The sequence below is a fragment of the Lynx canadensis genome, chromosome D1 (genome assembly GCF_007474595.2).
Source record: "Lynx canadensis isolate LIC74 chromosome D1, mLynCan4.pri.v2, whole genome shotgun sequence".
In the NCBI taxonomy this organism is placed as follows: domain Eukaryota; kingdom Metazoa; phylum Chordata; class Mammalia; order Carnivora; family Felidae; genus Lynx; species Lynx canadensis.
The window spans coordinates 111,578,515-111,591,524 of record NC_044312.2 but is presented as its reverse complement, the minus strand read 5'-3'; the positions used below and the strand labels follow the sequence as shown (position 1 = coordinate 111,591,524).

The window sequence follows — 13,010 nt, the reverse complement described above, 5'->3', positions numbered from 1 at the left end:
GGGGGGATCACCCCCGCGCCCAAGACGAAGGTCACCAGCCAGGGGACCAGGCCACGGCCAAGCCCTGGAGGCCTACGGCACCCTACCCTGGCCGTACCGCTCGCCCAGACAGAGAGGCCCCGGCAGCCACCCAAAAACGTGAGCAGCCACAGCCACCTGAGACCCAGGGCCGGGCCCGGGGGGCAACAGGGAAAGCGGTCAGGCCTCAGAGAGGAGGCCACCGGGGGCCCCGCCAGACACACATCTCATGCATTCTTAGCTTCCCGGTGAAGTCAGGAGACGGGGGAAAGACAAGGCGAAGGGAACAGACGCAAAGGGAGGAAGCGAGCACAGGAGACGGGAAAAAACGGAAGAAAAAGGAAAAAGGCAGGAAGAAGGAGGGAAAAGACAAACAGGGAAAGAAAACCAAGGAGCGAGGGAGGGAGAGAAGCCAGTGTCATCCTCCCCCGGGCGATAAAAAGGCCTTCGGCACCCCCGCGGCCCGGAGCCCGGCTCTGCGGCCCAGCGACAACCAAAACTGCCCCCCCCCCCCCGGGGCCTCTCCCCACTCCTCACACACCGTCAGGGTTGTTGGCTGTGGTCAACAGCACCAGGAGGGAGGTCAGGGCCTCCGGCAGGTTGCGAAAGTACGTCAGCCTCTCCCGGTCCTGCCCGTCGTCCTGCTGAGAGTGAATGTGACAGCTCTGAGGCGCCGTCGGGCCTCTGCCCCAGCGGCCATTGTGAGGTCAGCATCCCCTGACCTGCCATGTCCCCATCACCTCCCAGCAGGCTCTGCACTCACAGACAGGACCTCACTCGCGGCCTCTGGGCCCAAGAGCCAGTGTTCAGGGAGGCCGTGCACCCACAGGGACACCGGCCACCAAAGAGGGTCTGCTGGGAACCACGGCGAAAAGCTCTCAGCCGCCCTGGCCGAGACACACGCAGACACAGCACACACGACCACACAACCACATGGACAGACACACACAGACACAGACACAGACACAGACACACACACACACACGCGCGCGCGCGCGGCAGCTCCAGCTCTCCCGAAGTCAGAAAGGACAGTTTTCAGTCCCCCCTCATGGACAGCACAGCCTGAACCCCCAAATACCACAAGTTCAATGAAAACCGGCCTTGGCTGACCATCGGCCACATTCCCAGGACAGAGGCAGGACAGCTCCAGGCCTGAGGACAGCAGCCCTGGCCGGGACATGAGGAAGGACACGCTGGACCACAGATGCATGGGGCGGGGGGACCGAGGCGACAGGTGGGAGACACCTCCACACAGCAACAAGCCACTGGGGGCCAAGGAGCAGTGAGGAGCTGGAAGAAGGGGACAGGGGCGGCGGGGGGGGGGGGGGGGAGAGCTTCTCCACAGCTGGAGAAGAGGAAGTGGGGACAGGCAGGTGCCGCGACGGGGACGGTGGTGCAGTCCATCCCGAGGGCCCCAAATGCCGGAATGAGGGGGCCTCCGTCTAACAGGGGTGCAAAGAGAGCCGGGTGAGTGACGGGGCAGGGAGGGGAGACGGAAGGAGGGCCACCAGGCAGACCGGCCCTGAGCCCGCGAGGCAGGGGGCACCCGGGGGCCCCATCAGGGGTGCACGGAAGGCCGGCCACGTGGAGAGACCCCGGAGCCTGGGTGGGCCGACACTGACCCTGGTCACCAGGCTGGGGCAGGCAGCCTAACCGGGCCCCGGAATGACCCGGAAGCTCCCCCTGGGCCGCCCTGTCAACCCAAACCCCAGGGCCCCGGGCCGGGTCAGAGCAGAGCACCGCGTACCTTCTCGCCTGTGAAGACAAGCATCCCGAGCATGGTGAAGACGCACAGGTGCAGCGCCAGCAGCAGCACGACGCTGGGGAGGTGGGGAGGGGCGCTCAGCACGGGACACGCACCCCACGCACCCCACGCACCCCAGCGGACGAGCGACTAGGGACAGCCGACCCGACCGCGCGGGGAACTCCCTGCCCCGACAGAGCCCGCCGTGCACTCAGCTACTGGTCCCGCCCCAAGGGAGCCAGCCCTCTTTCCCCAGCAGGGACGATCGGTGACCCCAAAAGCATTTCCTGGGGGTCCAAGGACCCCGTCTCCCAGAGGGGAAGGCCACGTCCAGCCATCTGGGCTGGAACGTGAGGGGTCACCCATGTGAGCCGCAGGGGGAGGGGACGGAGAGAGAACTGGGGGAGGGACGGGAGGAGAGCGGGCGGGGAGGGGCAGAAGGGAGCACCCGCAGGGCTCTGCAGCCATCAGGCAGGGGGCACAAGGCCGCTAAGGGGCTGCCGGGAGGCCCCAGCACCCACCCACCGGCCTCCCCAGGCCGCAGTCCCGGCGCCCCGACGGCACAGCAGGGAGCAGGAGACCCCACCCGCCCGGCGAGCCCACCTGGCCATTTCCGGCAGCGACGACCTGATACACTTGAGCGTCTTCTTCATCATGGAGGAGTTTTGCATCAAGAAGAAGGGGCGAAAGAGCCTGCGAATCCGCAGGGGCTGAAAGACGGCAGGAAGGGGCCCCCGTTTCCACCCAGGCCGGGGGCAGAAGGCCGAAGAGCCCCGGGCCCCGCTCACGCCCCTGCCCCTGCCCCTCCTGCCCCTGCACGCCCCAGCTTCCACCTCGGGCTCCACACCCTCCTCCTCACACCCCTGCCAAGGGGCCACCCCTGCGATCAGAGCACCCAGGGGCCGCTCCCCGCGCCCCACCCCCCCACTGTCCTCGGGACCCCCCGGCCTTCTCGAGGGCCCCCCTCAGGCGCCCCTTCTCCCTCATCTGCTAGCAAGACACCACATGTCCCGACACCTTCACTCGCAACAGAACCCTCGCCCCCCCACTCACCCCTCCACCCGCCCCGCGTGTCCCCGCTCCCGACCCAGCCGGTCCTCCTGTCCAGTGACCTCCAGGCCTGAGTCTGCCCAGTGCTTCGGGCCGTCTCCCGGGGCCTGACCCGAGTGCTGGCGCCCAGGGCCCCTCCTGCCCTCTGAGGCCTCGCACTCTGGCGAGCTCATCAGGCCTCTTGGTTTTCAGGCTCACGGTGATGATTGTCCCTCCCACATCCACCCGCCCCTCCCAGCTCTCAGCTCCAGACTCCGGGCCCCCTGGGCTTCTCGTCTCAGAAGCACAGCTAGGTCAGCCCCAGGCCCTACGGACTGCCCGGAGGCCCACTCTGGCCCGCCCAGGGCCCGCCCCTCACCGTCCCGCTGGCTGCGGCCTTGGCCCCCCTCTCTGCTCAGACCGCTCTGGAATCCTGCCGCGCACCCGCAGGTGTCTCTCGCGACCGAATGAGGTCCCTCCAGCACACGGCAGACCCTCCAGATCGTCTGCACCACAGGTGATCCCAAGGCCTGACTCAACCTCCCTCGGCTACTCGCACCCTCGGAAGGGGCCCAGCTCCCGGCTCAGGACGCTCAGGGCCACGCCCCCAGCCCTGCCCTGTGGGCTGAGGAACCAGCGTCCCCAGCTCGCCCATGATCCGCTCGCCGCCCCTGGAAGGAACCTTGCCTCAGGGCCCGTATCCCGAATCTTCCAGCCATCTCTCTAGGCCAGGCAGGGGCTGAAGGCCCCGCTGGCACCCGCACCCGGGGTCTTGGACCCTCACCAGTAATCAGACACGGGACAGGGTGCGGCTTCTCCCCGGGTGTAGTGACCCAACCTGCCAAGGGCCCTCCTGACACGGGGGCCACGTCAGGTCATGGACACGGAGACATGTGGCCTTGATGAAGGATGGGAAGGTTCATCCACAAGACTCAACTCTGATTAGACGCCAGCCTAGGGCCAGGGTGGGGTGCCCCTGGGAGGCCCACACAGACTCACAGCTCACCACTGATCTGCAGATACCTAGTCCCCCGTGAGAAAGAGACACGGCAGAGTCGTGACCATGGCCCATCCGGTCACCGGTAGACCACGAGGGATGTGACCCTCCTGGCCACAAAGTAGAAATGGACGTGAGAGACTAGACCGGAGTGGGTGGGATGCCCCTGGTTCTCCTGCCCGCCCTCCCCGCCCTGGTGCCTGTGTGAGTTGACTGGCCAGCTGGCCACAGGGAGAAACCTGGGGTCTGGTTTCTGGATGGTTCTGGGTGATGGGCTGACTCTACCCAGTGGACCACCTGTGGCATTCCAGCCTCAATCGGGAGAATCCCCCCCGAGACGGTACTGAAGGGAAAGCTTTGCGGCAAGCGGGGTCCGCCCCGTCTATACTGGGAAACGTAACGATTCCTGGGATCAGGGCACGGAAAGAACAGGCCAGACCACAGGGGATGGGGTCCAGGAAGCGCATGTGCGGATGGGCAGAGTGAACACCCACAAGACACGGAAGGACGCGTCCTGTAATGTGCAAGCCTCTCCCCCCAGGGCACCACTGACACCCCGCCCTCCAGAAGCAGAGCCGGGTTCAATTCGGCTCACCCAGCCCGATGCGGCCCCCTGGCAGGGGGTGGGTGACTGCGATATGCCCCTTCCCCAGGCAGGGGCGCTATCCTCACCGGACAGACAGGCGTGCGGGCTGGGGCTCTGCCTGGGGGCACCCAGGGGCCACCCTCTGAGCCTCAGGGGCCCACGCTGCTTCAGGGCAGCCCCACAGCCCCCACTGGCCTCACGATGGCCCTCACCCTGAAGTGCCTGGCCCGCGGGAGGGCCCAACGGCCCTAGGCAGGCTCAGTGACCCCAGCTGTGGGGCACAGCCCTCTGTGGGACCAGAAGGCGCATCAGAGGCCCTGAGCACCAGGACGTGACAGGAACAGCAACTCCTCCCCCAACCCCACGATTCAGTGTCCTGCTGCTCTGGGGGGGGGGGGGGGGGGCGCTCCACCAGGGACACACGTAAGAATTCATGCAAAGCAGGGTGCCGTGCCAGCAGGGGTGTCCATCTGCCAAGGACAGCCGGGAGTGGAGGCCTGGGTCCCCATTTGAGGGGAAGCGCCCCGAGGTGCTGGGGAGCTGGCGGAGGCAAGGGCCGCAGGACGCAGAGGGAGAGGAACTTGTAAGTGGCAGTGAGGGCCCCACCGATAACAAAGCGAGGTCTGAGCTGTGCTCGGTCTTCCTGGCCTGTTACGCAGATGTGGGTTCGTAAGCTAACGAGGCTCTTTCCTGCTAGGAAGCGGGAGGCGGGCCCTGCGCCCTCCCCTTGGCGCCCTCCCCTCGTCAGCCCTGCAGCTCTCTCTCTCGGCAGCGGCTCCCCGCTTACTTCTGCCAGCGAGGGCGTGGACAGAGGCTGGGACACCGGAGGGGCAGACGGACGGCTCCCTGCTGTCCCCTTGCTGTCCCTAGGGCAGGTGCCCACGCCCTGGGACTGCCAGCCAGCCCTGCCTCCGGCACTCCCAGAACCAAGCAGTCTCCGCAGGGGCACTGGTGATCTGCACCCCTCCAGATGCCAGGGGCGGGGCGCCAGCTCTGGGGGCCTGTCCCCCGAGCTTCCTGCAGTTCTGTGTCCCTCGGGGCCCCGTTCTGCTTTGTCGGTTACTCGACACCTGTTTAAGCCCCTATGTAAACTCTCTTGGCTAAAGCACCCGATGGGCTTGTGTCCCCGACTGGCCCTGAGGGACACGGATGTCCCCACACCCACTTTCCCTGCTTCTCCTCTATCCAATCACGGGGCAGAGCATCCGGGTGGTGGGGGATGGTGCAGCCAGAGAGGTTTGGGGACCAGTGGCCAATGTGGGCCTTCTTACCGCAGGCCCCAGAGCTCTGGGCGCGAGGCCCTGGATGGTGCTTTCCTGGGGGACCCAGGCGGGCAAGAAATTCAGCTGACAAGTGGGGAGGCAGGAATTAGCAATCCCTGTGCCCTCCCCAGGCCTCAGGACGGGCCTTCTTCTACAGGACGGGACAAGGCCAGCAGCTGACTGAAATGCTAGGAGGGTGGGAAGAGACAGGCAGCAGATGGGCCACCCAGAGCTCCCCGCTCCCGCCTCGGAGCCACCGCACCACCTACCTCCTGGCAAACCAGACTCAGCGACACGATCCAGTCCGCGAGAGACACGACCAGCACTGCGAGGTAGGCCAGCAGCCAGGGGTTCTTCCGGAACTGGGCCCATCCAACCAGATAGCTCTGCAAGAGAGGCGGTGGGTGAGCGGGCGAGCAGGCAGCCCCACAGACACCAGCCCTGCAGCCGGTCCGAGGCCGTGGACGCGCAGGGGTGAGACCGGGGCGCCCGCAGCAGAGACCCCCCCCCCCAGCCCGCTGGTGACCTCGGGCACTTTAACCCCTCTGGCCCGCCTCCTCATCGGTCCTGCCCGCCCCGGCCGCCAGTCTGGCTCGCACACAGAAACCACTCTGGAAAAGAGCCGTTCTGGAAAAGGGGCAACGGCACTCGTGGTCCGCTTCTGGTTAGGGCCGGCCCACACCCAGAACCATCTAGACCAGGTCTTCCTCGGGGGCCCACTGGCCAGGTGCCAACAGCCCCACCGGCAGCAGGGGCATCCAGAGGTCACGCTGCGCAGACAAAAATGTACGCTCTCTATCTTTCAAGACTCCCCAACCGTCCCAACCGTTCGGAAGACGCTAATGAGAACCGCTCCCCAGTTTCAGTTCCAGTCTGAAAACCCTCAAACCCATAAACACATCGTGGGCTAAAAAAGAAACAATGTGAAGCGGTCCGGGCCCTCGGTCCCCCACGGCCCCCAGCGCCAGCAGCAGGGGCCCGAAGCCACCCCCACAGCAGGACAGCCCGGCGGGCACCAGACCAAGGCCCTGCGGGGCTCTGGGGACAGTCTGCCGCACTACCTGGGGCTCCGTGGCCAGCTGCGTGTGCTCGGCTGGGCCTGTGGCGCTGGGATCACTACCGTTCGACCAAAGTAACAGGACGTGTGGCCCACAGGAAGATCTCTCGGCCCCTCCGCATCGTGCTGGGAAGCCGCTATGGCTCTGAACCCCTGACGTGGCTCAGAAGTTCACATGAGGAAGGCCGGACCCACCTCCAGCTTCCCGAAGGACTCGGGTCAGACCGCGCGGCAGCCGGTCCTTTTCCAGCCCACACCTACCTCCTCCCGTGTTCCTCCTCTCATGGGGGCGGGAGGGCGGCCCACGAGCGAGACCACCGGTCCTCTCTTGTTCCATCGGGGTCTCTCCTCACAGAGGCACTGCCAGACCCTGGGCCACTCCCGGAGGCCCCGCGAGGCCGTGCACCTGGCAGGCCCGAACCCAGACTCAGTTCAGTCCAGAGAGAGAAGAGCTGACGGGGTCTCTTGTCCTCCAACCAACCCAGGCCTTTGCTCACAGGGGGAAGGTACAGTCAGAGAAAAAAGGCAGCCAGCTCCGGGAGCGTAAAGATTAATCCGGAGGGCAGCAGGCAGGCTGGGGGGACACCGGCCCCCGCGCTCTGGCACCTGATGGCGCCCGGCTCACCTTCACAGACACGTCAGCCACAAAGACCAGCAGGCAGAGCGCCTCGACGCTCTCGGTGAGGCCACAGGGCGGGTCCCAGGGGGCCGAGCGGAAGCGGACGTCCGCGGTGCTAGTGAGCGAGGAAGGGGTCTCGATAAAAGCCAAAAGCAGGATCAAGAAGATGGTGAGGCTCAACGTCCTGAGAAAAGAACCAGAACTAATTGAAACGCACGAGCCAGCGAGGCTCTGGGCCGCAAAGCACATCGGCCGGCAGAGGGCCGGGCAGGACAGCAGGCCACACTCGGTGGCTTCCAGAAGCAGAGCCCCCGCCTCGCGGTCTGTGCCCACTCTGGAGCGGTCAGCTGACGGTGCCCAGGCCAAAACTCAGTGGCGTGGCTGGACCTCATCGCCGGGAGGGCCCCGCTTTCCGTGGGCTGGGCCCCGTGGCAAGGACAGAGGGGAGGGGGAGCCTGCCTGGACCCTGAGCCGGCCTCCCCCCACCCAGCCAGGCCGCAGGCACCCGCGCAGCGTGCCCCTTCTCACCACTGGAAGGTGTTGGAGTAATACAGTCGGTAAAGCCACATCGACCTGGCGTCCATGCGGTGGTTAATGGAGCGGTACTGAAGGTCAAAGACGCACGGGAGAGCATGAGCGGGGGCCCCTTCGGAGCCACGCAGCACGGCCAGCCCCGTGCAGGGCCCCCGCTGACCCCTCGACGGGCCCTAGGCGGGGACACAGGCCGTGGACCGGAGTCCACTCGATCGCACACATGGAGAAAGGGCTCTCTCGTGGCCCAGCAGGGGCACGTTAGCAGGCAGACTCAGGACACCCTGGGCATCCATTGCCCCGCGTGGATACCTGTTTCTAAGTGCACAGCTGTGCCCTCTGCCTGCCTGTGACACTGTCCCCTCTGCCGTGCAAGGCCCTACAACGGTGCCACTCTCCAGGATGCCCCCCACCTGGCACACCGCTCCCTTCCATATTCTATTTCCCGAATTGAGCCTCAATAGCATTTTCCGGCAGGGGATGGTCTGGCCATCTTGGAGCATCTTTCCCAAGACCCGGACAGGCCCTCAGTAGGTGGTAACTCAACGAAACGAGCGTTTCCAGGGTTCAGAAGAGCACCCAGTGCCCACCTGCTTTAGGGAGGACTCCAGGCGAGCCGTGCCCAAAGTGCCCGTCATCACGGTAATCATGGCCACACGGTCCAGCGACCGAGGCCCTGGCCCCAGGACAGCGAGGAGGGGCCCATCGGGGCAGCCGTCACCCAGTCCCCACAAAACCTAGAGGCGGGCCCAGGCCCAGCCACCGGGAACGGGTGCCACCCACCTGGATGGCATCTTCGATGAAGACGGCAGCCTGGTCAAAGCAGAGATCCTGCCTGGACGCAGCACCTGCAGGCAGAGACACACATCAGGTGACGTGGGGGATCACGTGGCACTCACCTGCTACAGGGCCACTGAGCTCAAGGAGAGAACTTGGAGGCATTGTTTCCTAAGGCTCTGGAATGACCGGCCTTTCGCCCTGCCGCGAGTTTGCACACAAGAGAGCCCCAGACCTGGGCTGGCACAGGGAGGACTGCGCGGCCGTCACTGCCCTTCTGCCGCCTTCACCAACCAGCAACTTGGGGCCTCAGGGCCCAGGAGGATGGACGGAGCCTCCGTGGGCCCCAGGAAGGCTCCCGACTACAAGGGGCCTTGAAGTCAGGCGGCTTGAAGCCATCCCAGCACCCCTGTCCCCTGCCCATCAAGGAGCCATAAGCTGCAAACGAGATCAGTCCCTGCGGCCTCGGGTTCTGTCCACTGATCGTGGGGCAAGGGCCACCTCTGTGGCTCTGGTGCAGAAGCTGTTGCTGGACACAAAGGGAGAAGGCAGGCATGAGGAGCCGTGGTTCGCAGCAACGGAGGAACCTCACTGCCCGGCGCCCAGGAGAGAGGGTGCAGCCCAGGCAGCCCGGGCCCCGGGGGCGGGGAGAAGAGCCCGCACGCAGCCCCAGCAGCTCCCGGATCAGGGAAATGACATGGCAGCGGTTCCTGTTGAAGATTCTATTTTCACACGTGGCCCCTTTGGGCCAGCAGCTTCTGAAAACTACCCTTAACCAGTACAGAGAACACACAGACGTGTGCACGGCTCTAGAGCAGAGGTACCAAAGCCAGAAGCAGAGCAGGCCGTGGACCACTGCCCCACTCTGCCCGCCATCCCCAGGGAAGCACATGCACCTGTCCTCAGGGCTCCTGCAGCAGGGTCCGGGGGCCAAGCAGGGATGCGGGGGACCCTGGACACAGGTAGGAGACTAGACTCCTTCCCCGCTCTGCCACGGCACGCCGTGTCACCCAAAGCGAGCCCCGCCCTCCATCTGGGCCTTGGTTTCCCCCCATGTATAACCTCCACGCCCTGGAAGTTCTCCCAGGGAGGCTCTGAGGGTGGTGACAGCCTGCTTCCCCGACAGCATCCTGGGAAGAACTGTGATCAGACGGCACTCTGTTCTATCCCCCGCCGTAGGGAGCCCCGGACAGTGCAGGGCTCGGCACGCGGCAGCCCTCAAAGCTCCTTTATCGCGTGATTGAGTGAACAGCGAAAGAGGGGAGCCTGTGAGGGCAGGGTGGTCTGAGGGCTGGCAAGAGGCCCCATGTTACCAAATCCCCGGATAAGAGATGGGATCTCAGCCTGGAGAGATCTAAGGATACAAGCTTCCTGGACAAGAAGAGCCTCCGGGCTCACTCCACGCCCAGGCGTGGGGTGCAGCGGAAGGGGCTCACGCCCAGACAAGCCATCACTGGCCAGGGGTGTCAGGCACCCGGGGACTGTCCGGCACTCATCACACCTCTCGCCCGGGCCTCAGGACACCAAACCTCAGAAGGGCCACGCCACCTGCTCTGCAGCCCGCGACACCAGCGGCCAGGGGTATCTCGTCACAGATCCTCAGTCATGAGCATGTCACAGCTTCCCACAAGTCCCCAGCGCTCCAGGAGGAAGTCCACACTGCCCTCAGCCTGGTGCGGCCGACGCCCCCCTTGCCCACCACCCGTCCCGCCGCTTCCTCCACCCTACGCCCTCCGAGCCACTCATCTTGAACTCGGCCCCACCAAGGCCAAGCTCTCCCAAGACTCCATGCCCTGGCCCTACCCGGAGCACTGTCTCCCAACGTGGCGGTCTAGGGACCATCACCCCAGGTGGCAATCGCAGGGCACACCAGGTTGGAATGTCAGCGTAGAATGTCTGCCACAGAGAGCAGAGGACAGCAGGGGCTCCAACGCTGCTCCCACATCAGCCCTGGACCAGTCTCTCTGCCTCTGCCCCAAGCCCCCCGCCCCCCACCATCCCCAACATCGAGTCTAAGCCCCCTCTCCTGTTCCAGGCTCCACCCTGCACTGCCTGCCTGGGACCCCGACCAGCTCCCTGAGGACCCTGGGCAAGCCCCCGCACCTCTATGCCTCAGTTTCCCCTTACAGGTCAGATGCGACGGCACGGCTGTGCAGACTGAATGGGCTGCTGTAGCTACTAGGTATTATTCTAAAAGCCCCTTCCATATCACGACAATCCCTCGGCCTCTGACTTTTCCATAGCCAGAGCGGGGGGGGGGGGGGGGCGCCCCGACCAGGAACAAGAAACCAGCCACCCTCTCCCTGCAGCCCGTGAGGTGAGGCTGGGTCAGAAGGACCTGACCGCAGGGTCTGTGGGGCAGCACAGGCCCCGGACCCCGGTTGGCAGGAGAATCCGACTGCAGGACGAACCCCACCTAGGAGCCCCGCTAGGGAGCTGGGAGGTGACCAGCCGTTCTCGGTCCCCCCTGCCCCCGGGGCCAACAGCCTAGCCGGGGAGACTCAGAACACAGAGCGTCCCCTCACGCTCTCGGGAAGCCTCATCGGGGCATGGCGTCGGGACAAAGAGCCCTCTCTCATGGTCCACGCCGCCTGGCCCTGGCTCCTGGCTTACAATGCAGGTCTCAGCGGCCTGCCGTCCACTCTGCCAAGACTAGGTAGGACCTGCACAATCAGGCCCAGAATGGCCATCAGCACCGACTGCCCCATCTCCGCCACCTGGCCGGGCCCCGTGCAGAGGGCATTCCCAGCAATCTCTCCGAATCGTCACAACGCCCCTCAGGTCAGCCCCTCCGACTCCCTCCCTTTTACTGAAGCTTAGAGAGGTTTTACTGAAGCTTGGAGAGGTTAGGCAACCTGCCAAGGTCACACAGCCAGAAGTGACAGCACGAGAAAGACACTCCGACCTCCAGACACAAAGTCTGCAACCCACCCCCCCCCCCCCCCGGCACCCAAATGCCGCCACGTCCTATGTCCCTTGTCCAGGGATCCGTGCTGGATGGAGACCTTTCCTGGGGGACAGCCTCTGAGATGGGCAGGCAGGTGGCTGCCTCGGCCTCCGGTTTTCTTGTCTGGGGTCAGGCACCCATCCCCCCAGTCCACGGATGGGCGCACACCACAGGCCCCTCCTGGACCCAGGAAGAAAGTTAAGTCCGGAAAAGGAAAGTGGCCCTGGAAGGAGCACCCAGCTCGGCACTAGCAACAGATCCCAGGGCTGACCTTGGACAGATCCGGGATACTCTCCGGGCCGGGCCTCGGTTTCCTTCTCTGCAAGATGAGGCTGAGGCCCTTCCCAACCCCCCGGGCGTCTGCCAGAGACCGCTGGACTCCACCCTCCCGCCCTCCTCGGGATTCAGCAATTTCTCTGCCGTAAACAGGAAGGACAGGAGGAAGCTGCAGAGGGCAAAGGGAGGAAGCTTCCTCCCTGGCCCGGGTGGGGGGTGGGGGGGCCGCCCCCGCCCCAACCCCAAACTGAAGGGGGACCAGCCCCTGGGGAGCCTCCGGGCACCCGGAATGAGAGGGCAGACTGAAAGGACTCCCAAGTCTACTCCCAGCGGGGTTCGAATCCCACCTCAGCCACCTCCCCGCTGGGTGACCCGGAGTATGGGCACGCCCCTCTCCGTGCCTCAGTTTCCCCCATAATAACCGGGAGGAAAATGGAAGTGCTGCTTCCTAGGAGTCACCAAGGCGATCCGCGAGGCGTGGGTCCACCCGAGACGCATCGAGGGGGCTGCACGGCGCTGGCTGCCCCGGGCTGGCCGAGGCCGGCTGGTCGGAGGCAGGGCGCGACCCTGCAGCGCTTGGCCGACTCCGCACCCGCGCCAGTGCCCGGGTCCGCAGGGCGGCTCCCCAGGCGCCCCGCGCCCGCTCGGACCCCGGCCCGGGGGTGGGCGCGACGGCAGCGGATGGCGCGGGGCCGGGGCGGGGGGGAGGACCCCACTCGCCACGCCGCCGCTCACCAGGCCCAACGCGGACGCCGCGGGAGCCGGCCGAGCCCGCCGGGCGGCCGCTGCCGCCCCGGGCCCGGCTCAGAAGGGGCTCCGACTCCTCCCGTGGCTCCTCCATGGGGTCGCCGCGCGCCGCCGGACCTTCACCGGAGCGCAGAACTCCGCGCGCGAGCTCCACTGCGCAGGCGTGGCGTCCCCGCCCCCGGAGGTCGGGAGGAGGAGCGGACCGCGCTGTGACACAGGGGATGCCCCTTCGCCACCAGCCAATAAGAACGGAGGATTCGCGTGAGGAGGCGGGGCCTTCCTAGGCCCCGCCTGTCAGGGGCGGGGCTCAGCTTCCTTCCCCGCAGGGAGGGGCTCTAAGGACCTCCCAGGGCTGGGCGGAATGCCTCCGGCGACCGCGGTCCCTGGGCCGGGTGCGTCAGCAGCACCTGGGCACTGGGA

General features: G+C 65.9%; 1 protein-coding gene across 7 annotated transcripts in view; it reads right to left on the bottom strand.

The window, feature by feature from the left end:
- TPCN2 (two pore segment channel 2) overlaps positions 1-12,714 on the bottom strand; it is a 28,760-nt gene extending 16,046 nt beyond the window's left edge. For 2 of the 7 annotated variants that reach the window (XM_032594943.1, XM_032594947.1), the window contains exons 1-8: positions 12,579-12,712; positions 8,627-8,691; positions 7,841-7,917; positions 7,319-7,496; positions 5,906-6,022; positions 2,366-2,472; positions 1,766-1,838; positions 560-662 (exon numbers count right to left, since the gene is read on the bottom strand). In XM_032594943.1, the coding sequence (XP_032450834.1) occupies positions 560-662; positions 1,766-1,838; positions 2,366-2,472; positions 5,906-6,022; positions 7,319-7,496; positions 7,841-7,917; positions 8,627-8,691; positions 12,579-12,684 (826 nt within the window). In that variant the 5' untranslated portion in view covers positions 12,685-12,712. Of the gene's footprint in view, positions 1-559; positions 663-1,765; positions 1,839-2,365; positions 2,473-5,905; positions 6,023-7,318; positions 7,497-7,840; positions 7,918-8,626; positions 8,692-12,578 lie in introns of all 7 variants that reach the window. The other 5 variants (XM_030331880.1, XM_032594944.1, XM_032594946.1 and 2 more) reach the window with 4 other exon arrangements.
- Between the last annotated feature and the right edge of the window lie 296 nt (positions 12,715-13,010).